The sequence below is a fragment of the Lacerta agilis genome, chromosome 16 (genome assembly GCF_009819535.1).
Source record: "Lacerta agilis isolate rLacAgi1 chromosome 16, rLacAgi1.pri, whole genome shotgun sequence".
NCBI classification, from domain to species: Eukaryota; Metazoa; Chordata; class Lepidosauria; order Squamata; family Lacertidae; genus Lacerta; species Lacerta agilis.
In genome coordinates, this window is record NC_046327.1 from 19,090,269 (window position 1) to 19,114,394 (window position 24,126).

Here is a 24,126-nt window from a genome sequence, read left to right on the forward strand (position 1 = left end):
GCCTTAATACATTTCTTCTGATATCACACACATGGATCTGCTTGGGGACAATTTTACTAGCCTGAGAAAATAGGAATTTTGCTTGGGGTAGTCAAAAGTTCCAAGCACCATTTGTAAAAGGGCTTTGCTTCCCCCCCCCCCAATCCCTGCTCCAGCAAAAGAGCAGCTTTCTAGCCATTAGGGTTGCAAATATATTCTTCAAAGTGGAGTGCGAACACCCGGTGAAATTTCAGAAGTCACGAGTTCCGGCTCCTTGCCCCTCATCACAATTAGTGGAAGCAGAATATCCAATGCAAAAATAAATAAATTAAAATAGTATCAAGCACAGTGTTATGCAAAACTAGAGAAATCTCACAAACTTGCCTAATTCATACAAGCGACATAATTCAGCTTTTTTTGCATCACAGAATTTGGATTGCTTTGGAGCAGAGTTTTCGCCGTATTTTTAGCACGAAGCACACAGAGCTATTTATGCCATGGCATTCATTCTGGATGCCTGGCACCTTCCTCCCCACTACCTTATTTTTGCACATGAATATAACAAGGAAGTGTCATAGCTCAGTGACAGAACATCTCCCTGACATTCAGAAGGTCCCAATCCTTGGTGTCTCTAGTGAGGTTCTGTAAACAATACTGAGCTAGATAAACCAATGGTCTGACTCGGTATAAGGCAGCTTCACTGCAGATTTATGGTGGGCTGCTACACAACGCAAGCTGGCACTTAAAGCCTTCACTTTTAGGCTTCTGTTAAAAATCTTATTTCACAGGCCAAGTGTGTCCGTTGGAAAGAAGTCTGTAGTTAAGGATCAGCAAGTTATCCCAGAAAGCACCATTTTTCCACCCAAGAGCAGATAACTTGTGTCCTAGATGGTAAAGGAAACTTTCTTTTTAAAAAGAAAGCAAGCAGATGCAAAGGAAGGTTGTTCCAGTCTTTTGCAAAGTATCAAATAGATACAACTGCATTGCAGGGGGCTGAACTAGATCAGCGTTTCCCAAACTTGGATCTCCAGAGGCTTTTGGACTACAACTCCCATCATCCCTAGCTAGTAGGACCCATGGTCAGGGATGGTGGGAACTGTAGTTCAAAAACTGCTGGAGATCCAAGTTTGGGAAACACTGGCCTAGATTACCCTTTGGGTTGCTTCCAACTCTACAATTCTATGAGTCTAACTACCAAGTAAAGCTAGAGCAGCATCATGATTAAGCAGTGAACCAGGAAGCTGCCAGTTCAAATCTGGCCTCAGTCGTGGACTCATTTAGCGGCCTTAAGTAATACATCACACTATTCAGGCTCAGCACCCCATTGGCTAACTGGAGATAGAAAGAAAAGTCATGGGGAAGACTAGCCTGGCCCAGTGTTTCTCAAATTTGGGGTCCTCAGCTGCTGTTGGACTAGCTGTTGCTAGGCCCTGAACTTCATCCACTCATTCATTCTAGAGACTGGCATAGAGGCTGCTTTGACCATGAGCGGGCTGGCACCACCTTGGCCTAGGCGCCAGGATTTTCATAAGATGGCGCTTGTTCTGATTGTGACACTGGTGGTGAAGCTGTTCCTTGATTTGTAGAACAAAAGCATTTTCAGTGGTCAGACAAAACCCGCAGCAATTTCCAAAGTGGTCTGTAGAGGGAGGGGGATGAAGTAACAGTGCTCCAGAGCCAAAGTCTGTTGCTCTGTGGCTTCAGAGGTAAAGGAACCTCCAGCCATATTCGAAATGGTACATTGCCATCTTCCCTCCAGTGTTTTTTCTCCCTCCGCATTCTCAGCAACCCAGAAGAAGAGGGAAAGTGCACAGAGGAAGAACATTCCACTGCAAAATTTTCAAAAACTGTTACCTTTTCAGAGCCTTTGAGTGAAGCAGGGAAGATGGCTGACCTACGTTCCACTGTTTTGGGAGTTACCAATAAAACATGAGGAAACATTCCAAGACATGGCATGAAACACAAACTATTACAAATACTAGCTAATAAAGCCACAAGATCCATAAAGTATCAGTAGCTTGTGGCCCAAAAGAAAGACCTTTTGTTATGCTTCCCTACATAATAATAATATTTTTTTTATTTATAACCTGCCTATCTGGTGGGGTTTCCCCAGCCACTCTACACCTCCCTACAGGTGAATCACCATGTACAAGCCTTAATTCATCACCCATCCTGCCCAAAACAAATACAGAGCAATTCAAATACGCACCTTGTCAACCAGTGGCCAAAATCTGGCTTATGAGCCCACTGAACCCCAGTCTGATTAAGCGAGCGAAGCAAGCGGCAGCAAACGAGGACAACCCATGGAGTGGCCAACACCATCCACTTCTCGGAGCCCCTCGTGCTCTCAGAGTTGGCAGCCTTGCCCGTTTTCGGGGCATCCTGCAGGAAGCCAGCATCATCCCTGTGGTGGTGGTGGGCTCCTTTGACTTCTTCAGGGTTTGCTTTGACTGACGAGGGAAGCTGAAGATCGCAGTCTTTAGCCAAGAAATAGTGCCTGCAGGTCTCCTGGCAGAGGGCAAGGCAGAGGGTACTGACGAGGAAGTACCACGTTTGGTGCTCCTCTTCAATGAAGCTGCTAGCGCCCAGACTTGACACGTGGCCAACGGTGCCTGCCAGGATGAGCACGTCAAATTCAGACCAGCTGGAAGTAGCGGCAGCTGGATTCTGTGAAGAGGGGAGGGAGAAAAATGTGTTGGCAATATAATCTGGAAAGAATCCAACATATCATTAGAGCCCGCCGGCATATAAAATTGCATACATTGGCTTCTTCAACGACAACGGTATTTTTGTTACGTTTTATGTAATTCTCCTATATTCCTAGCCCGAAACAAGGTTAATTGCAGCGTAATTCAGAGTTGCTGTCAACATTCGGTTAATTGTGCCATTGAAACAAACGGCTGCGCGTTCTCTTTCAAGGAGTGTGCAGTGCTTCTCCCTGAATAACTGGCATTAACATGTAAAGTTCACATTGTCTCTAGCTGCGCGACTGAGTATGAAGTGCCTCGATGTGGAACTAAAAATAGAAAATCTTTTTGCAATCAGAAAATTCTAAAGGAGGTAAGTAGGCAGCCGTTTTGCCTGATCTCTTTAAATCTACCCATTTTCCAGCGTGTTGCGATGCAAGGGAAAAAAACCAACCATCTACAGTTGTTCATTTAGCTTCACAGCCGCAGCAAGAATAATATTGATCCGCTGGTTATTACGTTGCTCATACTAAAGCTATGGGTTTATTTCCTAAGAAGCCGCCAGGCAAGGCTACCTCGGAAATGGCTATTTTATATGTTAATTGCTGCAGAGTAACCCGATTTAAGGATAGCGCTTCAGAAATCCTTGAGTGCACCATTTTTTAGCAAACGGAAGTTCACTTAGCTCAGTGTTTCTCAAATTTGGGTCCCCAGTGGTGGTTGGACTGCAACTCCTATCCTTCCTGACTAGCTAGGGATGGTGGGAGTTGTAGACCCAAGTTTGAGAAACACCGGCTTAGCTCTACAAAAAACGAAACGACTCTGGAAAAGTGCAGTCAAGTAAAATAAAGGGATATCATCTGAACACTAATAAGACATGCAGAGAGAAGTATATAAAAAAATATCCAGCCGTTCAGTTGACCAAAGTCATAGACTTCAACGCTGAATGTTAGACCTCTCAGACTTCACTGCTAGGCAGTGCTTGAAAGGATCTTGATGTACTGTATATATGGGAAATAAAAAGACTGACTTGCTTATTCAGTTACTGCTCTATGCATTCAATGTAATCAGTTTCGACTGCCAGAAGGTATCAGGAATAATAACTCTTTAACTACGGGTATATCAAAGAATATTTGCCACCTACGCTCAGACTTTGTCTACAGCAGCCTTCATCAAGCAGATGTTTTGGACCATAATTCGCCATCAGACCCAAGTTAGCATGGCTTTGCTGGCTGCAAATGGTGAAGGTTGTAGTTCAAAACATCTGAAGGCACCAGGTTGGGGAAGGCTGCTCTTTGGGCATAACCTCTTGGGAGCCCTCTTTTTTAAAACTTAAAGCTCATAATTAAACATTAAGCATAATTATTTTTACTGGAGACCACCACCTTGAATCCCTCAGCTCGGGAGGGGGTAAATGCTTCCCACTTGTGGCAAGTCAGTTTTATTTATTTATTAAGCAGTATAGTTTTCTATGCATAAGCAGTATAGAAAAGTTTTCAGCAGATGCATAAATATCAACACGTGATAAGCCTGCTGAATTTCTATTGGCAGAGCATTGCACAGGGCAGGCAGAGCCAATGACACTAAAGGCTCAGCTTCCTTTTGCTGTCAGATAAGCCTTTCCAACTCAGGAGATGACGAGCAACGCTCCTGCAGATGAACTAGGCAGCTGAGCTGGAAGGTAAGGTTTCAGACAGTTCCTACTCTGGACCTAAGTTGTTCAGAGCTTTGTAAATTAACAATAGGACCTTGAACATGACTCTGGAGTCAACGGGCAGCCAAGTGCAGGTGTTTTAACCGTGGTGTCACATGTCGTTGGCCATGTGCCCCCCATCAGCAATCTGGCCATCAGATTCGCCACCAACTGGAGCTCCAAGCTAGGCCCCCAGGGCAGCCCCACACGGAGCGCATTGCAGTAATCCAGCCTTGTGGTTACCAGCACATGGAGTACAGTGGTCAGCCAGAGCCAAATCAACCAATTCAATGTACGTTTAGATGATTGTGTACCCTTTTTCCTACTCAATTTCCATATAGTGGTGCCTCTAGTTGCAGACTTAATCTGTTTCGGGGTGCCGTTCACACCCTGAAAAGTCCGCAACTAGAGCGCTTCTTCTGCGCATGTGTGCGGCGCAACCGAGCGTTTCTGCGCGTGCGCAAAGCACGCAGATTGCTTCTGCGCATGCACGGACGGCAGACTCGGAAGTAAACACCTCCGGGGTTGCCGCATTCGTAAGCTGAAAGTCCGTATCAAGAGCAGAACGCAACACGAGGTATGACTATATTATCAAAACCTCAACCTTAAGATTCTGAAGGAGTGCACAAGGTTAACCTACAAGTCAAGGGAAGTTACCACTCGCTGTTAGCCAAAAGGGTAATCTTTAATGCTTTCTTTCCAATCTCTCATACAGAAACACCACCGGAACCAAAGTAGCTTTAAAAGGTTTGCTCATAAACTCACAGCTGTACTGATCTTGGTGCTCACCAATTCCATCATCCTCACCAATTCCAAGCTAAGGTTCCCCATAGCCTGCACACTTCTGCCCACGTAGATAAACTGGTCAAAAAAGGGGGTTCAAGTCAAAGGGAGGGGCTTCATTTCCTTCGCGTGCTTCCCCTTTTTCTGTGCTAGTTTTTCCCCATCACAATTTTATGCCACTTTTATACAAAACTATTCCCAGAGCTCTTCTGCAAGAAACTGCATGTTAAAAAGCAGTTAAAATGAAATCTGTAGATGCGACTTCAAAACTAGGGTTTTCATTACCGCTCCAGTATAAAAATCGGATAACATGGATTACTGGGAGAAGCAGCGATTTTCAAAGACTAAAAGATGCCTGTTGAAGCTTTCCAGAAGAGCCGAGCCAGCAGCTCCACCACCACTAATCTCCCTGAACTCTGCTCTTAGGCACTAGTAATTTAGTCATTATAACTGAGAGCAGCTTACCTTTCAGGCAGCAGTATCACCACTGTGGCAAATCGATGTTCGCAATTTGCCATGCTAAGATCATTTGTAACAGCCTTGGACTGCAAGACCTCACTACCCTTGCATGTTGAGGAGTAGGTGGGTTAAAAAAAAAATTAAACAGGCAACGGAAAAGCGAAGAAGTGGGAGTCTCTTAATGTCCAATTTCAGCCTGAGGATGGTCTGGGGAGAGAGACCATCCTACTTAAAATTCCAGGGCAGTATGCAACTAACTGTATAGCAGTACAAATGCAGTAACAACACCAATGCAATTGTTAGCATGCTCTCTACAAGCTAAAATGCCCAGGACAAAAAGCAACGCTTTTGCTTAGCATGGAAAAGATTGCAACGTGGGTGCCAGGTCAGCCTCCTTAAGGAGAACATTGTGGGCTTGTCTGCCTATCGGGGCTACCGGCAGGCAGAAGTGGTGGTGCTGAATATAAATGTGCAGCATGCTGGTGTGTGATGTATGCTTGCAAAGGTTTAAAGCAGTGTTCCCCAACCTTGGGTCTCCAGCTGTTTTTGGACTACAACTCCCATTATCCCTCACTAGCAAGACCAGGGGTCAGGGATGATTGGAGCTGTAGTCCGAAAACAGCTGGAGACCCGTGTTTGGGAAACACTACCATGTGAAAGGGGTAGTTGTTTTCCGAAGCAAAAAGGTACAAGACAACTTCAGATCCACATTCCCCGGCAGCTTAAATTACATTCCTGTATCTATTACCTTCGCCATTTGTTTGGGGTTCACAAACACCTTTTCCAGGGCAGAGAGAATGACGCAGAGAAGCCCGGAAATCAGCATGATCACTCCAAGGGCTGTTAGCCATGAGATGCTGCAGAAATAGCACGAGCTCTCCGTCGAAGTGCACACGACGACATGAACCGCACAGAGCATCAGGCATGTCAGGTAGAACAGCAGAGAACACAATGGGGAGAGAGGCACTTCCAGTTCCGCCCTGCTGCTTAGAGCTTTTGCGGTACTCAAGAGCAGCAGCACCAGCACCTAGAAGGAGGAAACAAGCAAGAACATCCCATGAGAGTCTAGAACTCAAAACCGGTGGAAGGAGCCGGGTTTTGGGTTTTTTTTTTTACCATTACGTTTCCATCCTGCCTTTCCTCCAATGACCTCAAGGGGGCGTACCTGGCTCTCCCCACTGCACACCTCCATTTTGCCCTTTCAACAACCCTGTGAGCTGGGCTAGGCTGAGAAATGGTAACTAGCTCAAGGTTACCCAGTGGCCATGGCTGAGTGGGGATTTGAACTCTGGTCTCCAAGGTCTTAGCCCAACACTCTTGTGCCACTATGCCATGCTAGCTCTTTTGTATATTTAGTTAGGGTCCTGCATTATTTCACATTATGCGTGGCACAAGGGACAGACCAGACCGGCTGACTTCTCAAACTACCCAGCATGCCGAGCAAGACAGCATTTCTCTGCATCTACTGCTCGTTAGCATTTTGGGAGCAAAGGCAAGACTTGCTCTTTTACCCATCGCTATAGCGTTTGAGTCGCAGACTCTATGGCCAGCATCCGACAGGAAAAACACACACAAAATATTTCCCCACGCTCATAAGAGTTTCAGGCTTGGGTCTCTCAAATAGCAGCCCCTTCGCGAAGCCACGTAGGAAAACAAAACTTTGGAAACTGCAGAGAAAGTCTGCAATCCAGCATGGGGCGCCTTGCATGTACAAGGTTTTTGACGCAAATATAGGCAGCGTGGATCTAGATAGTGAAGCTTTTCCTACTGTCAGAAAAACAGTGCCTATAAAAACCAGAGACGACACATGTACGGTGCAAGGCCAGGTCAGCAACTTCTGAAGAAAGATCCTCTGCTCCAGAAGAAGTTAAGATTGTGTTTTTAATTTTTCATGTAAAATATTATGGTTAGTAATAAGTTGAAAGAGATAAGATAAAATGTTATTGGATTTTGATTAAGGATAACGGTGAATGAATATTAAAATAGTTACAAAGTTACTAAAGTAAATTCGAACTGAATGCAGAGAGAACGGAGGAAGTCCCCCAAGTAAGATTTGAAACAAGGTTTAAACAATAATTAATTGGTGTGTTCCTGTGTTCCTGTGGTGTTAGGTATGTATTAGTTTTATTTGATTATTTGTATTTTGTAGTGTATTTGTATTTGTATTTTATGTAGTTTCTATGTTTTTATTTGTTGTTTTGTGTGGAAATACCAATAAATTCTTTTTTAAAAAAAAAGTAAGGTCCTCTGCTCCTGACCGATACGTTGCCACCTAAATTTGAGTCAAGAAGCTCATGCTGTGTCAGCTTGTTTCAGAGCATGAACGAAGTACTTTCTAAGTAGGTTAACCATCCAACTTGAAATAGAGATAGTGTAAGTGACTTATTGACTGAACTGAAATTTTTTGATGGCTTCAGTATACTCAACCGTACCTCCAGAATAATGACGGTTCCCACGATCATTGAATACGTGTCATATTGTGCCACTTGCTTGCTTAAGGAAGAGCTCAGGACCCTGATGGCCTCTAAATACTGCTTGAGAACTTTTTTGCCAAGGTTTCTGAGGACTTCCGAGGTATTCCCCTCCAAATAGAGCTTGATCCAACTTCCGTGGGATTTTTCCGCCATCTTAAACTGCTGGAATCCAGGATCTAGTCATAAGAGACATTAACGCAGACCGGAAAGTTATTCGAGGGATCTGTAGAAAGGATTCTTCTTACTTGCATCGAGTCATAAAGGTCTGTGATGGTTCCCTCGCAACCATGAGTTGCAAACTCGCTTTTAAAAACAGAATCCGAAACAGTTTGCAAAGAAACCCAAATAAGCATTTATAAGCATGTGTCCACTTTAAACCACAGTTAAAACTAACAATTCATTTGTTTTATACACTGTTAAACTAAATTAAAATAAATAAGGGAGAGGAGCTGCCATTTCCCTCCGCAGGTGGGATTTCAATGTGCGAATTACGAAATGCCTCAGCCTGATGTCTGCACTAGAGCAGAAACTGACCACCAGCACATTCTGCCTTAGGAGGAGGGAACCATCCCTGACCATTGAGTCACAAGAACAAGAGTTGCTTTTGATCCTGTCTCTCTCCTGTCATGCTACAAAAATCTATTTCAATCCCCTAACAATCAGAATATTGCTATTTCTTCAAAGCGGGTTTCCTGTGGGTTAAGAATGTTTTGACGGCTATCATAAAAAGTGCAGACATTAACTTACTTGCCTTTTTCATAGGTAGCCATGTTCTCCTGGAGAAGTCTGCTAAGCTGGAATCCATTTAAATGCAAGTACCGCAGCTGTTCTCTCACTGTCTTCTGCTCCACGACAGGCAACAAAAGCTGCCCGACGCTGTTCCTTGAGATGGGCAAGCCAAGGCCTATGGCCAGCGTGACGGCTAAGTCAGTCTGCTGAACAAGCTCTGGAGGTTTCAGGAGACCTGAGAGGAGAAAGACACCAGCTAAACTTCCCTGGCTTGCCTTCCCAAAAATACAATATATGCGAAGAGGTACTTGATACACAATCATGTCCCTTCTGATCACAGAACTGTACAGTTGGAAGGGACGCTGAGGATCATCTAGTCCAAGCCCCTGCAATGCAGGAATATGCAGCTGTCCCATACGGGGATCGAACCTGCAACCTTGGCATTATCAGTGCCACGTTTTAACCAAAACAGATCAAGATGGCTGTGGTCTAAACCACAGAGCCTAGGGCTTGCTGATCAGAAGGTTGGCGGTTCGAATCCCCGTGATGGGGTGAGCTCCCGTTGCTCGGTCCCTGCTCCTGCCAACTTAGCAGTTCGAAAGCACGTCAAAGTGCAAGTAGATAAATAGGTACCGCTCCGGCAGGAAGGTAAACAGGGTTTCCATGCGGTGCTCTGGTTTTGCCAGAAGCGGCTTAGTCATGCTGGCCACATTACCCGGAAAGCTGTCTGCAGACAAAACGCCGGCTCCCTCGGCCAGTAAAGCGAGATGAGTGCCGCAACCCCAGAGTCGTCCATGACTGGACTTAACTGTCAGGGGTCCCTTTACCTTTACCTTTAAGGGAGTAAAGCGCTGGAGCCGTTCATAGCTATAATAATAATAATAATAATAATAATAATAATAATAATAATAATAATAAGACACACTCCTCTAACCTGGTGCCCTGCAGATATTTTACCGTATTTTTCGCTCCATAAGACGCACTTTTTTCCTCCTAAAAAGTAAGGGGAAATACCTGTGTGTCTTATGGAGCGAATGGTGGTCCCTGGAGCTGAATTGCCCAGGGGCCAAAAGCAGATTGTGCTTTTTATTTTACAAAGAGAAAAGGGAGTGTTGAAAGGACCCCGCTCAGCAGCTGATCAGCAAGAGATCGGGAGAGAGATAAGAGTCCCGGCTCCCTTTCAGCCCCGCCCTCCTTTGTTGAATGTGCTGCAGAGGGTGGTTGTTTGTTTCCCCAGGACATGTGACTGGCTGATTAGATTATCTGTCTACAAACAGTAGAAATGGCTCCCTTTCCTTAAGATTTTTTCAGAAATGTGAGTTAAACCCCATAAAAATGGGGCTTTTCCTCTTTGCTTTTCCCCCTTTGCAAAAGGAGCTTTGCTTTCCCCCCTTTGCAAAAAAAGCTGCAAAACCTTTAGCTGATCCTAAAAAAAAACACCCAGGGCTTTTCCCTTTGCAAAAAAAGCTGCAAAACCTTTAGCTGATCCTCAAAAAAAAAACCCAAAAACAAAACAAAACAGGGCTTCCCCTTTTGCAAAAAAAGCTGCAAAACCTTTATCTGATCCCAAAAAAACACAGGGCTTTTCCCTTTGCAAAAAAAGCTGCAAAACCTTTAGCTGATCCTCAAAAAAAACCCAAAAACAAAACAAAACAGGGCTTTCCATTTTGCAAAAACAGGTGCAAAACCTTTAGCTGATCCTAAAAAAAAAAAACCCAGGGTTTTCCCCTTGGCAAAAAAGCTGCAAAACCTTTAGCTGATCCTTTTAAAAAAGGCCTTTTGCCTTTGCAAAAACAGCTGCAAAACTTTTAGCTGATCCTAAAAAAAAACAAAAAAAAACCAGGGCTTTTAGAGGAAGAAAACCAGAAAAATATTTTTTTTTCTTGTTTCCTCCTCTAAAAATGAGATGCGCCCTATGGTCCGGTGCGTCCTATGGAGCGAAAAATACGGTAATCACTACACTCAGCGGTTCCACTGTGATACCTACGGCTGAGGGGAGTGGTAGTCCGGGGGGGGGGGGGGGAGAAAAGAAAAAACCCATGGTGAGGAAGGGTGATTCCTGACATTTTTTATTTATTATTATTTTGACAAAGTAATAATCATAAATAAATAAGAGAAAAAATGTGCACCCCAGCACTGAGGCCATTCCATTGTAACTATCCAACCTCCCAAATTTTCAACATCTCTTGCGATGGTTTGACTCCTTTCCATTTTAACAGTACAAATACCTTCCCTATCTCCTCAAAATCAAATTCAAAATCATTTCTCCTGCATATTCCCTGTCTTACCTTAATGGCACATGTTAATTTATCATTAATAGCTATATCCCACAGCTCTTTGTACCATTCTTCCATTTTTTATTCACCTTGCCCCTTCCACTTCCTAGATATAATAATTTGTGCAGCTGTCCTGACGTTATTAATGCTACGGTTACCACAGACCTGAGACATTTTTAACTCTCTTTTTTTTCTGAAATAAGACTGTCTTTCTACCAGGACACACTAAGCACACCTTACTAAAGTTGCGTCATTTCCCAAGCATTTCACAAGGGAGTAGCTACTCCTCTGTGGCACTTTTTAATAAAAGCAGCTGGATCTCTTTACTGAAATAACAGCACCGGCAAGAGGAATCCAACTCTTACCCCCAGACCTGTCGAAAGCAGAGCTGATAAAAAGCAGGGGCGTTCGCACTTCGCCCTCCGAGGATCCCCCGTGGCTCCCCGTTTCAGACATCCCATGGTCGCCACAGACAACGAGCAGGTGGGGTGAAGCCACCTCTCCCTCCTCCTGCAAAGGAAGGAAATTGCCGAGGGCTTAGCGGGGCGATGTTGACATACTCTGTTAACCATTTCGTTTCCTTAACTCACAAAATCTAAGCTCAGGAAGCATAGGTGGTCGTAGTCAAAACCGTGTGAGCAGGAACAGGAAACCCATGGCGCTGTAGAAGCTGTTGGGAGGTCCAGCTCCCCATATCCCTGCAGTGCTGGTCATGATGGCTGGGGCTGATGGGAAGTAGAGCCCAACAATGTGTGGAGGGCACCAGGTCCCCCATCTGCAATTTGAGGAATGGCTGCCATTCAGCCAATTGTTTGTTTTTTATTTATCTATTGGATTTATATACTGCCCTTCGTCATAAGATCTCAGGGCGGTTTGCAGAATTAAATACAGGATAAAAACAAGTAAATACGTAGAACAAAACAGCAAAGCAATACTCCAACCCCCTCCCACAGACACATTTAAAAGGCTGTAGAATATTAAGCAGCCAAAGGGCCAGTTGAAGAGGAACGTTTTTGCCGGGTGCCTAAAAATATATAGTGAAGGTGCCAGGCGAACGTCCCTGGGGAGAGCACTTCACAATGTTTAGCCTGGAGAAGAGAAGGTTAAGGGGTGATATGATAGCCATGTTCAAATATATAAAAGGATGTCATATAGAGGAGGGAGAAAGGTTGTTTTCTGCTGCTCCAGAGAACCGGACACAGGACAATGGATTCAAACTACAAGAAAGAAGATTTCACCTAAACATTAGGAAGAACTTCCTGACAGTAAGAGCTGTTCGACAGTGGAATTTGCTGCCAAGGAGTGTGGCGGAGTCTCCTTCTTTGGAGGTCTTTAAGCGGAGGCTTGACAGCCATCTGTCAGGAATGCTTTGATGGTGTTTCCTGCTTGGCAGGGGGTTGGGCTGGATGGCCCTTGTGGTCTCTTCCAATTCTATGATTCTATGACAAACGGAGGGCCACTACAGGCCGGCCACTATAGTGGTACTTCGGAAGTCGAACAGAATCTGTTCCGGAAGTCTGTTTGACTTCCAAAATGTTCGGAAACCATGGTGCGGCTTCCGATGCCTGCAGCCAATCGGAAGCCAATTCCGAAGCTCCTGCAGCCAATCGGAAGCCGCGGAAGCCGTGTCGGACATACGGGTTCCAAAGAACGTTCGCAAACCAGAATACTCACTTCTGGGTTTGCGGCGTTTGGGAGCCAAAACGTTCGAGTCGCAAGGCGTTTGTCAACTAAGGTACGACTGTAATGTTCATCCAAAAGAAAAAGGCAGACAGCAGCACCACGGCACATATAGTTTGTGCCACACAGCACAGACAGGACTTTATGAGTGCCAAAAAGGCACCTATTTCCCCTCAAACACTAGAGCGGTTTCAGAGGGCACTTCCTTAATGGCTTCGGAAGTACAGAGAGTCCCCCAACACATCAGGGATTGAGGGAGGATGGAGTAATTTCCAGATCAGGTGGCATTCTCAGATTTGAGCCCCGGCATCACTTTCTCAAGTAACTAAGCCCAAAACTTTTTTTCTCCTATTTACACACACCCTGGTAAAAGTTGGCAGTGGTCCTTTTTCCTTATGGAGCTTTAAGGTCACTCCACACATTTCACTGAAAAAATGTGCAATCTGAGTACCGCAGTCGTGTGCATTACATGCAGGTGCCCTTGCCGAGAGAGCTGCCATTGGATACAGCTTCGTGTTGAGTTGTCAGGTGGGTTGCAAACATGTATTTGCCTTTGCATAATGCCTGAAATAGCCATGAATGCCCAAAAATAGCCTTTGCATAATGCCTGAAATTGTGTCACATGCACTGATGAAGTTTTTAATTGTTATAATTACTCGTGTCCTTAACACATTGGCCAAGATTTTCAAGGGCATCAGGTTAACTTGCCCCAAACGTCAAAGGCAACAGCACCACGAAGGCTGTAAACCTATGTACGTTTGCCTGAGAATAAGCCTCGCTACATTTTGTGGGACTTTCTTGCAAGTAAGCATGCATTAGGACAGGCTGATAAGTGTATAAATGACATTGGATAGAAACCTAAGGCTTCATATGCTGTTCCTACTCTCATGATTAAATTTACATCAATATATATATGCATGTCACCTTGGAGAGGAGAGAAGTGTGAATCTTCTTGATGATGTTATCCATTTCAGAAAGCTTTGGCCCTATTAAAGGACTGTGTGGTCCACTCAGATGACCAATATGGTCCAGCCCCAAGTAGTGAAGGATGAGCAGATCCCAGTCTTCTCTTTTCATCACATTATCCAAGTGTCTGGTAACATTATCATCAACCTTAAGAGGGAAAGGAAAAACAAAGGCAGGTTGAAACTCCTATGCCATCTTAATTTTTCAGTATACAATAAGCAGCACAAAAACGGCGCACACAAATCTACCAAACCATTCCACGTACTGAATTCTATATTGGTAGTCCAACCAAAGAGAGAGCAATGCAAGAAGTCTAACAAAGAAGCCACAAACAGAAAACTCATTCAAGTTAGTGCAACAGGACAATTTCAGTCTTTAAATTTCTTTAGCCAGGCTCCTGTAGATATTGATGAAAATAGGTCCAGTCAGATGAAATATCGAGGATGATACGCACAGATGTTAATTGATGAAAGCAAGTCCAATCAGATGAAATATTGAAGATGTTACGTACAAAAGTTAGACAGGGTGCCGGCGTTTGTCCCCTGTTTCGCCCATGGACAGTTTTGGGCTTCTTCAGTAAATTCTTTCCCAGGATTTACTGTATTTTCATACATACAAATTTACATGTTACATCTCATCTTAACTAGAACATCTAGTCTTCTTCTTCAAAATATTCTTTCTCAAGGATTTGGTACATTTACACACTTTCAACTTCATATGCTAAGTTCTTTCTTGGCTTAAGCATTTATTCATTTAGCAAAAATCTTAATTTTTCAAGCTTGCAGTTTATACAGTCGGCAGAATCCAAGGGGGAAAGCTGTTCCTGGACTGTATCACACTGCAATGGTTCCTATTATTTCCTACACAAGAGTGGAAATTGCACACTAAAGGGAGAAGGCAAGGCTGAACGTCTCTCACAGACACGCTCATTTTCTACATACAATGAGTTGTTTTCAACTGGGGAGCGTTCAAACATGATGCCCCTCTCCTCTGGAGTGCTGGAGTCCAAGAAACACTATAGAACAGTGTTTCCCAAACTGGGGTCTCCTGTTGTTTTTGAACTCCCATCATTCCTAGCTGGCGAGACCAATATTCAGGGATGATGGGAATTGTAGTCCCAAAAAACCATCTGGAAACCCAAGTTTCGGAAACACTGGTGTAGAAGGATCTTTAGGCAGATGGCCAATTAATAAGAATTAAGTAACCATGTGGACCTAACTGAATTTCTAAGCCTCTAAGCACAGCATGTTGCAGGTTAACTGGTTCTCTGAATCAGAGCACACTCAGCTGCAATCCACAAGACCAGGCTGACAATCCTCATGCTACCCTTTACCAAGGCAGTGGCAGAAGCTTTAAACTCCTACAACAGAAGCAGAGACTATACCTTTCAAAACATTGTTTTAAGAACAACAACAACAACAACAACAACAACAACAATGTCAAGTGCATCAACTTGGGAAGAGCCAGAGTTCATGGCATGGTTTTCATGGAGGGAACTCAATCCTTGGCATCTCCAGTTAGAAGGCTCTTCTAAAAACCCTTCCATGAAGATGCGGTAGAGGAAGAGTTGAAAAACCTAAGCTCTCCCCGTTGGCTCAGCTAGGACAAAGTGCCATTTTGTTTCTTCCCTCCCAGAACCATCTCTTGCAGAGACTTGTCTGCCTGGTCATTAACATAACCGTATGAAAAAGGCAATATTCAAGTAAGTTATTTTCCTCTTCCCCCTATCTTCCTTGTATCACATGTATCCATTGTTTTAAAATAAATAAATAGTATTGAGTTCTTTGGTAGAAAAGAACATAGTAAATACAAAATTAAAGGGGACCAGAAAGAGCCCTGCCTGAAGTTCTAGAGAACCATTCCAAGTGGGCCAGTTGTAAAAAAAGGTAAAGGTAAAGGACCCCTGACAGTTAAGTCCAGTCGCAGATGACTCTGGGGTTGCGATGCTCATCTCGCTTTAGAGGCCGAGGGAGCCGGCGTTTTTCCGCAGACAGTTTTCCCTGGTCATGTGGCCAGCATGACTAAGCAGCTTCTGGTGCAACGGAACACCAAAACCAGAGTAGCGCACGGAAACGCCATTTACCTTCCCGCCGCAGTGGTACCTATTTATCTACTTGCACTTGACGTGCTTTCGAACTGCTAGGTTGACAGGAGCAGGGATTGAGCAACGGGAGCTCACCCCGTCGTGGGGATTCGAACCGCCAACCTTCTGATCAGCAAGCCCAAGAGGCTCAGTGGTTTAGACCACAGCGCCACCCGCATCCTTTTGGACCAGTTGTACTTGCTGCAAATGGCAATTCCAAAGCTTTCAAGGGTTTGTGCAGGCTAGGGCAGGGCTGAGGAATCAGTGGTTCTCAAGATGATGTTAGACTCCAACCCCCATCAGCTGCAGTCAGCACGGCCAATGCTCAGCAACAATGGGAGTTGGAGTCTGGCATCTTCTGGAGGGCTACAAGCTCTCCATTACTGAGCTAAAGTAAGGAACTCTGGTCTGCAATTTTGTGACAACCACATATGGAACTTTTAGTAGTTCGTCACAATGGGGAGGCAGAGCCTGTCAATTATTTGACTGGCTCCAATTGCAAAAGAAACCACCAAAAACAACACAGACAGGAAAAACATACCCATTTTAGAAATGTGGCAACTAAAACATGCTTTAGAATATATGATCAATCCAGCTTTTTTACTATGAGCTAATACACAGATCTTTAAGAACACATAGGCAAGAATAAATCAAATTTTCACACAGTAATTATTTGCACACTAACCTAACAATGCAATTTCTTACATCACTGTACTGGAGCATTTTCATACCTCAGTATAGTCTGAGACAAAAAAAGATGTTGTTCCATCATATTCTGCAAACTGCTTTGGAAATAATCGAACCCAAGTATCATCACCATAGAAGATTATCCTTTTCCCAGCTGCTTTGGCCTGCTGTATCAAGTTGTCTTCCAGCAAGGCTGGAGAATTCAGATTCATGATGACATCGATGAAACCCGGGATGCTCCCTGTTGTCAGTGCCTGCAAACAGATGCCCAAAAAGCAGAGGGGGGAAACATCTTGATAGGGTTTGAGAAGAAGACGAGACTGCCTTAGGACAAGGGTGCATGAACAGTAAAAAATGTTATTACAATCATCTATAACAGGCTTGATGAACCAATTCTGAGACACTTAAAAAAAACAACCCAGAAAGAACACATCTGCACAACTGCCAAGCAAGTCTCAGTTAGATATGTACACAAGGATAGCCAATGTGGTATCCTCCAATTGTTGCTGGATTCCTCCCTCCCATCACTCCACAGTCAGCATGGCCGAGGTTCAAAGGTGATGGGAATCTTAGCCTAGCATTATGTGCAAACCTAGAAACAATGGTTTCATCATTCAGTTGTAAGCCAGGATTCCCAGTTCACACACAATGCAAAGCTAAGATTATTTTCAATGGACGTTATTCATGGCAGTAGTCTTCTACCCAACAGAATAGAAGGCAGAGAACACATGGGGCTCACGTGGGGCTAAACTGTGAGAGGAGGACTGGGTGAAGTTATTCTCTGCTCGTCTGTCTGCCATCTGCTGGCCAGCCACCCCTTTCTGCTCAGGCACTTAAAGGTGGAGGATTTCAGGGGTGCGTGACCTGCGCCACAAAGCGCACAGCTGGCAACTGAGTTACACAGAAGAGCGCAGGAACCTCTAGCTGCCCAAGTCTGCTAGGAATGGAATAGTGCTAAGAGACATCTTCCGATATGGAGTGCATTCCTTGGACCAGCATGTAATGGAACATTTCATTTCCCAACCCCAACTCCACCCAAAATCCTGCCCCTACTTATTTTTTTTGCTTTGCTTGACTTTTTAATGAATTGTACTTTTATGGCCTATTTCTTCTGCATTGATATGTATTACTGATGCTCACCGCTATTGGGGTAGTATCTATATAAACCGTACCATACCTATAGTCCTCCTCCTGACAGAGCACAGTAGCCTGATGCCTTGCTTGGGTTTGCTGAGTCAACACTACATAACCCTCACCCATGTTATGAACCAGCCCTAAGCCTGGAAAGAAGGATGGGAACTCACCTGGCCCACAGTCCCTAGCCGCCACCAGCAACAAGGCAAATGATTATTTGCTTTCAAAGAGAAACAGAACTTCTATCCGTCAACAAGGAGAAAAATGTTCTCAGTTCCCAGGATCCAACACTGAAAGTTTAGATAGGAGATCCAAGAATGTCCAGAGCAAACCCAGCCCAACAAAGACATGCTTTTGGAAATTTACAGTGGTACCCCGTGTTACGCACGTGATCCATTCCGGATCATGCTACGTAACACGGGCATGCTTAACACGAACGCCCCCCCCCCCAAAAAAACAAAAAACCCGGAAGTTCACACATTTTTGCGCTTCTGTGCATGTGCAAAGTGCGCAGAACGCTTCTGCGCACCCGCACGCTCTGGGGAGGACTTCCGGGTCGCGGAGGTCCGTAAGTCGAACGTACGCAACATGGAGTGTACGCAACTCGAGGTATGAATGTATTTCTTTATTGGCAAAGAACTCGGTTGCATCATCTCCTAAGGTGCAATGGTAAGACACACCACCCATGCTAACTAGCTGCCTAGGCAATCTAGCACCCTACAACTCTGCCCTTGTTGCTCCCGCCACTATAACCCTCCTTATGCGTGGAGACAGTGGAAGGGGGGACCAAAGGCAAGACTCTCCCTGGGACCAGCACAGCCCCTTCTGTCTCTGAGACTCCCTGAATCTCTCCTCCCACCTCTTTTCCCCTTGTCTCTGGGTGCCCAGTCTCTTCCCCTTGGCTCTCCTTGGCACCTGCCTCACGGGTTCCACAAAACCCCACATATCACTGGCCCCTTCCCCCGGATCATCATCCAGCTCCCCTGCCTCCTCTGCCCGCACATCCCTCCCCTCTCCTCAGACTTCTGCCCATCCCCAATATTGAACTTGGAAAGATTCCAGCTGTACAGCAAAAACAAGACAAGGAAAAGACACGACAAGCATCGAGTGCCGTTTTGCAACACACAAAATTAAAAAGTTGATCAACTGTGCTGTAGCTGTTGTGCATCATTTACAGAATCCATTCACCAAAATTAAAAGAAACCGATACTTAAGACAAATTGTGATGACGGCCACTTTCCAAAGCAGACAATCAATCCTCACAGGCATCTATTTTGGGACAGAGATTGCAATGTCTTTTTTGGGAAACTTCACAGTAAGTTTTAAGGACATAAGATGAATTAATTGCAACGGCTCATTAAGTTCTAATAACACAGTTCTTGATGTTGTCAGAGTATTTAATTAGAAACTCATTTAACATTAGTAGGCTACTGAGGAATTTTTATCCTGATGCACAAAACAGTATAGTCATACCTTGGAAGTCGAACAGAATCCATTCAGGAAGTCTGTTTGACTTCCAAAGCATTCAACTTCCAAATCGTGGCTTCCAAATCGGAAGCCCCGTCGGACGTTCAGCTTCCAAAAGAACGTTCAAAAACCGTAACAGTCACTTCCGGGTTTCAATTGTTCAGCCAAAACCTTTGAGAACTGGGCTGTTCGAAAACCAAGGTACAACTGTAGTATGCGTTCCTTGCTATAGAGATTCCTGAGGGTTGCTTGGCACATACATGGGAGGATGGGGTGGCGTCCCACCATGCAAGCAGAAATCCTTGGGACATGTTGGTTGCTTGCAACCCATGAAAGCATATTTCCATCCTTAATGCCAGCAGCTTTTGTTGATTAGCCTAAGCAAGCTCATGGAGCTCTTACATGCAACCAATTGCAGTGTAGAAACACAATTTAGCACCTTTCCTGCACCGCATCCATGTTTGTATGTTTTTTAAATTCTGCAACAACTAGTAGTAATATGTTGCTTCCTAAAATGTACTGGTACACACATTAAATCTTAAACAGAGTATTTAAAGGTTATGTCAGTCTTCATTTGTTCACATTTGTGATATAAAGGTGTTTTATATAACTGGTTTATACTCTTCTGTTTTGTGGAATTTGGATGTCCCGATCCCAATTTGTTTGTAGGTACTTTGTTGGGCTGGAACTACATACAGAAGCCCAAGAAAGCCACAGGATATATCACATAATTCAGATTAAATAATCTGTTTCCCTTTTTTAAAAAATGTAAGTTTCTAGTCCTCAAAGTTGTAAACATGTGTATGTTTGCAAGTCTTTGGGGAAATGTAGATATAATCTCAGAAAACAAAGGAGTTGCTAAGCAAATTTCCCTGGGGCAAAGAATATAGATAAAATTATACCCTGATCTCATGAACACTTAGCAGAAGTCATTACTGGTTCCGCTCAAGAAACATTTTTTCAAAAACTTTTATAAACCATCCACCCTCAATGTGACAATAGAAGATTTTTCATTGTCTGCCCTTCAGTATAACAACAAAGCCAATGGCCAGGATCAAAAGGAGGAACATAAATGTATAAGGACCACAAACACATGCAAAGTTTTGCTAGTTTTCCTCTCAATAGTTGCTGCTATTGAAGAGACAAACCTCTGCTCTGTTCAAAAGGAGGGTGCCTCTTAAGCTGTGGGAAGTTCTAAGGGGAAGAAACAGCTAGCTAGACTCTGTCCTGCACAAAGATACCCGACGCTTGAAATTCTGTCCTACACCTACAGTGCTTGCTAACCTGGAAGTCCTCTCAAAAAAGTACAAGCAATTCTGAAGCAGTATTAGAAACTCATATATGTAAGCTAATCACCAAATGGCACCTTAAACCTAGGTTACAGTCGCAACAATGGAATATCTAGGGGCCATTTTTAAAATGAAATGTATTAATATTTTTATTATTATTAATTTCATTTTTATAAGCTTTATAGTTTAAATAAAAAAATCTCATACCACATTAAAACATTAAATAAAACAACCCAGAATAAAAGAAATTCAAGCTTCAAAGAAAGATTTCAGATGCTTCTCTAAGTGACATTCTGCTTTCCCCATATTTATTTACTTGCTTAACTTATATAGCTGTCCTACAGCAGAAGTACTCTAGGAAGCCAGGGTGGTGCAGTGGTTAGAGTGTCAGACTGGGACTAGTGAGATCAGGGTTCAAATCCCCACAAAGCCATGAAGCTCACTGGGTGACCTTGGGCCAGTCACAGCCTCTTAAACCTACCTCACAGGGTTGTTGTAGAGATTAACTGGGATTAACTCCTCGGAGAAAAAGGTGGGATATAAATGTAATAAATAAGCTCTTCTGCTTACCTGCTTTAGAAAACTGGAGAGGCCAGCCAAATGGAGATCTCAGTCGTCAACATGGCATCCAGAGATCTCCACATGGACGCAATCAGACCCACACTGGTTGCAAAACACGCCTGACACCCGGCTAATTTCTAACATTGTTCTGAAGCACATGTCCAAATATCAGAACTTACCTTAATTCGAGGCATGGTAACTGTAGGTGGCTTGGCTTCCGCTACAAAACTATGAGATGTTCCTCTTTCCACCAGCTGGGTTGTGTAGGGCATGAACCTTTTGCCTTTCGAGCCAAACACAAAGTCATCTCTCAAGGCATCAATCAGTACTATGACAGCTTTTTTAAAGAGAGGGGATGGCACCTTCGTCCAGTTGGAAGAGAATCCTAAAATATATTTAAGACATGTATGAGTCACCAAGTCAAGTCAAGGGTTGGTTTTCTATGTAAATACTATCCCCAGTTGTCTGCCTTGCTGCAGAAAGTGGGCAACCTGCCAGCTCACTGCCTACTCACTTGCCCTCCCTCTCTCCTGGGCCACGTGATGGGTGGTGGTTGTGGGGAAACAAAGGAAACTGCCTTATAGTGGGTCAGACCACTGGGTGCATCTAACTCAGTACTGACTACACTGACTGGCAGTGGCTCTCCTGGGTTTCAGAAAGGGCTTAATCCCAGGGCTCCTTGGAGGTTGCTCCTTGGACCTTCTGCATGCAAGGCAGAGCCTCTTTCCATGGGCGTAGGCAGGATTTATGTTGGGAAGGGGAAGGACACTCACCTTCTCTCTGGCTCTGTCCAGCAGATTCAGAATGAAATGTCTCAACAACAGTTGGACACAGCAGGTCTAAAACTGAAGGCTTGATTTACATGTTTTATGTGTTTTCATCTTTTGCTGTTCTACTGTAACTGTGAGCATGAATAAGTACCCTCTACTTTGGCAGTTTGCAGGACACGGGTGGAGCTATGGTCTAAACCACTGAGCCTCTAGGGCTTGCCAACTGGAAGGTCAGCGGTTCAAATCCCTGCGACGGAGTGAGCCCCCGTTGTTCTGTCCCAGCTCCTGCCAACCTAGCAGTTCAAAAGCATACCAGTGCAAGTAGATAAATAGGTACCGCTGTAGCGAGAAGGTAAACAGCATTTCCATGCGCTCTGGTTTCCGTCACGGTGTCCCGTTGCACCAGAAGCGGTTTAGTCATGCTGGCCACAGGACCCAGAAAGCTGTCTGTGGACAAACGCCGGCTCCTTTGGCCTGAAAGCGAGATGAGCACTCCAACCCGATAGTCACCTTTGACTGGACTTAACTGCCATGGGGTCCTTTTACCTTTACCTTTACCTTTTGACTTCGGCAGTTACTTTGGCAGCCTATCTAGCGTGTTACATTTATGTATGGAGGTGTTTTTATCTTATGCTGGCCCCTGACCAGAATAACGACTTGGATTAGATTGGACAACAGTTGTTTTAAATCCCTTTCTTTTGACCCGAAGTGCTCAGGAAAACCTGTCGAAATCTTTTTACTTATTTCTACTTGTAAGCTATTTTCATTTATTTAGGGGTGGGGCAGCTACCCCGCCCACGGCTCTTTCCCATGAAAAGGGGTGTGGAGAGACGAACTCATGGCTTGGGCGATGAGAAGGAGGCCGACCCCCGTTGTTTCCAAGCGTATAACCCCCCCACACACACACACACCTTTCCCGCCTCCCACGCCGCCAGGAGGGAGGCAATGCATTTACCTGTGGGAGGCGGCTCCGCCGGCGGCCCAGAAAGAGCCCCGCTCCTAGGCAGCGACCTCACCGGCACCGGAAAGAAGCCCCTGAGGAAGAGCCCGACGCCCAGCGCCTGCACTAGCAGGCAGGCGGAGGCGAAGACCCCCGAGCGCAGCCGCATCCTCCGGCTCCAGCGCGGACAGGTAGAGCCGGAAGACAGGTGAGTTCGCGAGGCGCGCCTGCGCACACCTCCGCCGCTTCCGACGGGCCACAACAATCGGGGAAGCCCGGAGGGCACTCTAGGCAGCTATTGGCTGCCGGCTGACCAATGGCTGGCCTGGCCTCAATGCAAGGCGCCTCCTATATGGAAGGCGTTGAGGCAAGAGCCAATCCCGAGAGGAGGGTGGGGAAGACTACATTTCCCAGAAAACCACTGCGACGGAGCATTTACGTGTGTTAAAGTGCGTTTTACCACATATAATCCAGTGCGGGCCAAGCTCTCAGGCAAAGTGGGCCGCGAGGGGCCACACACTGAATTAAATTTCGGCACCGCAAATTAAAGTGTTTGCAATACAGTTCATATTAGTTAACCTACACAATATGTGTAATTGAATAGATGAAATTAAATGCGCAAATAACAGCATCAATAGCTTTACTGATTTAAACAAAATGAATACACAAGCAGATTTGTAAATGCAATTCTCAGCAGTTTAAGACCAGGAAGTCATACCAAACAGAAAACAAATACAAGGAAGCAGAGAAAATCCTGTTTTTCTTATGCATTAACTTGATTGGAGATAGATGGGGCTTGTGCTTTCAATAGCCCATTGCTAGCATTCTTGTACAAACAAAACATGACAAGACTGACAGAAAATGGGTCAACAGCCCAATAGTCACCCCCCCAAAAAAAACACATTTTAAAAGGGCACAGGATGTCAATAAAATCAACCAAAGGCATGGTTAAAAAAAGAACATTTTTGCCTCGCGCCTAAAGGTGTATAATGAAGGTGCCTGGCAAACTTCCCTGGGGAGAGCATTCCACAGATGGGGAGCCTCTTCAGAGAAGGCCCCTTCTCGTGTTGCCACCCTTCGGACCTCTCAAGGAGGAGGCACATGAAGGAGGGCCTCAGAAGATGATCTCAGGATTTGGGTAGGTTCATATGGAAAGAGGCGTTCCTTGAGGTATTGCAGTCCTGAGCCATTTGGGGCTTTATATGTCAAAACCAGCACTTTGAATTGGGCCCAGAAACTAATTGGTAGCCAGTGCAGTTGGGCCAGGATTGGTGTTATATGCTCAAACTGTCTTGCTCCAGTGAGCAACATGACTGCTGAATTCTGCACTAGCTGAAGTTTCTGAACTGTCTTCAGAGGTAGCCCTATGTATTACACATTGCAATAATCTAACCCTGAGGTTACCAGAGCATAGACAACAATAGTTAGGCTATCCCTGTCCAGACAGGAGTGTAGCTGGGCCACAAATA

At 44.7% G+C, this 24,126-nt stretch overlaps 1 protein-coding gene across 2 annotated transcripts in view; it reads right to left on the bottom strand.

Moving 5' to 3' along the window:
• The window catches only part of PIGG (phosphatidylinositol glycan anchor biosynthesis class G), a 50,237-nt gene extending 27,297 nt beyond the window's left edge, over positions 1-22,940 (bottom strand). The window contains exons 1-9 of one of the 2 annotated variants that reach the window (XM_033172753.1): positions 22,673-22,826; positions 21,127-21,332; positions 16,541-16,750; positions 13,685-13,873; positions 11,446-11,590; positions 8,827-9,039; positions 8,034-8,251; positions 6,350-6,628; positions 2,189-2,646 (exon numbers count right to left, since the gene is read on the bottom strand). In XM_033172753.1, the coding sequence (XP_033028644.1) occupies positions 2,189-2,646; positions 6,350-6,628; positions 8,034-8,251; positions 8,827-9,039; positions 11,446-11,590; positions 13,685-13,873; positions 16,541-16,750; positions 21,127-21,332; positions 22,673-22,826 (2,072 nt within the window). Of the gene's footprint in view, positions 1-2,188; positions 2,647-6,349; positions 6,629-8,033; positions 8,252-8,822; positions 9,040-11,445; positions 11,591-13,684; positions 13,874-16,540; positions 16,751-21,126; positions 21,333-22,672 lie in introns of those variants that run through there. The other variant, XM_033172754.1, reaches the window with a different exon arrangement.
• Positions 22,941-24,126: the final 1,186 nt, after the last annotated feature.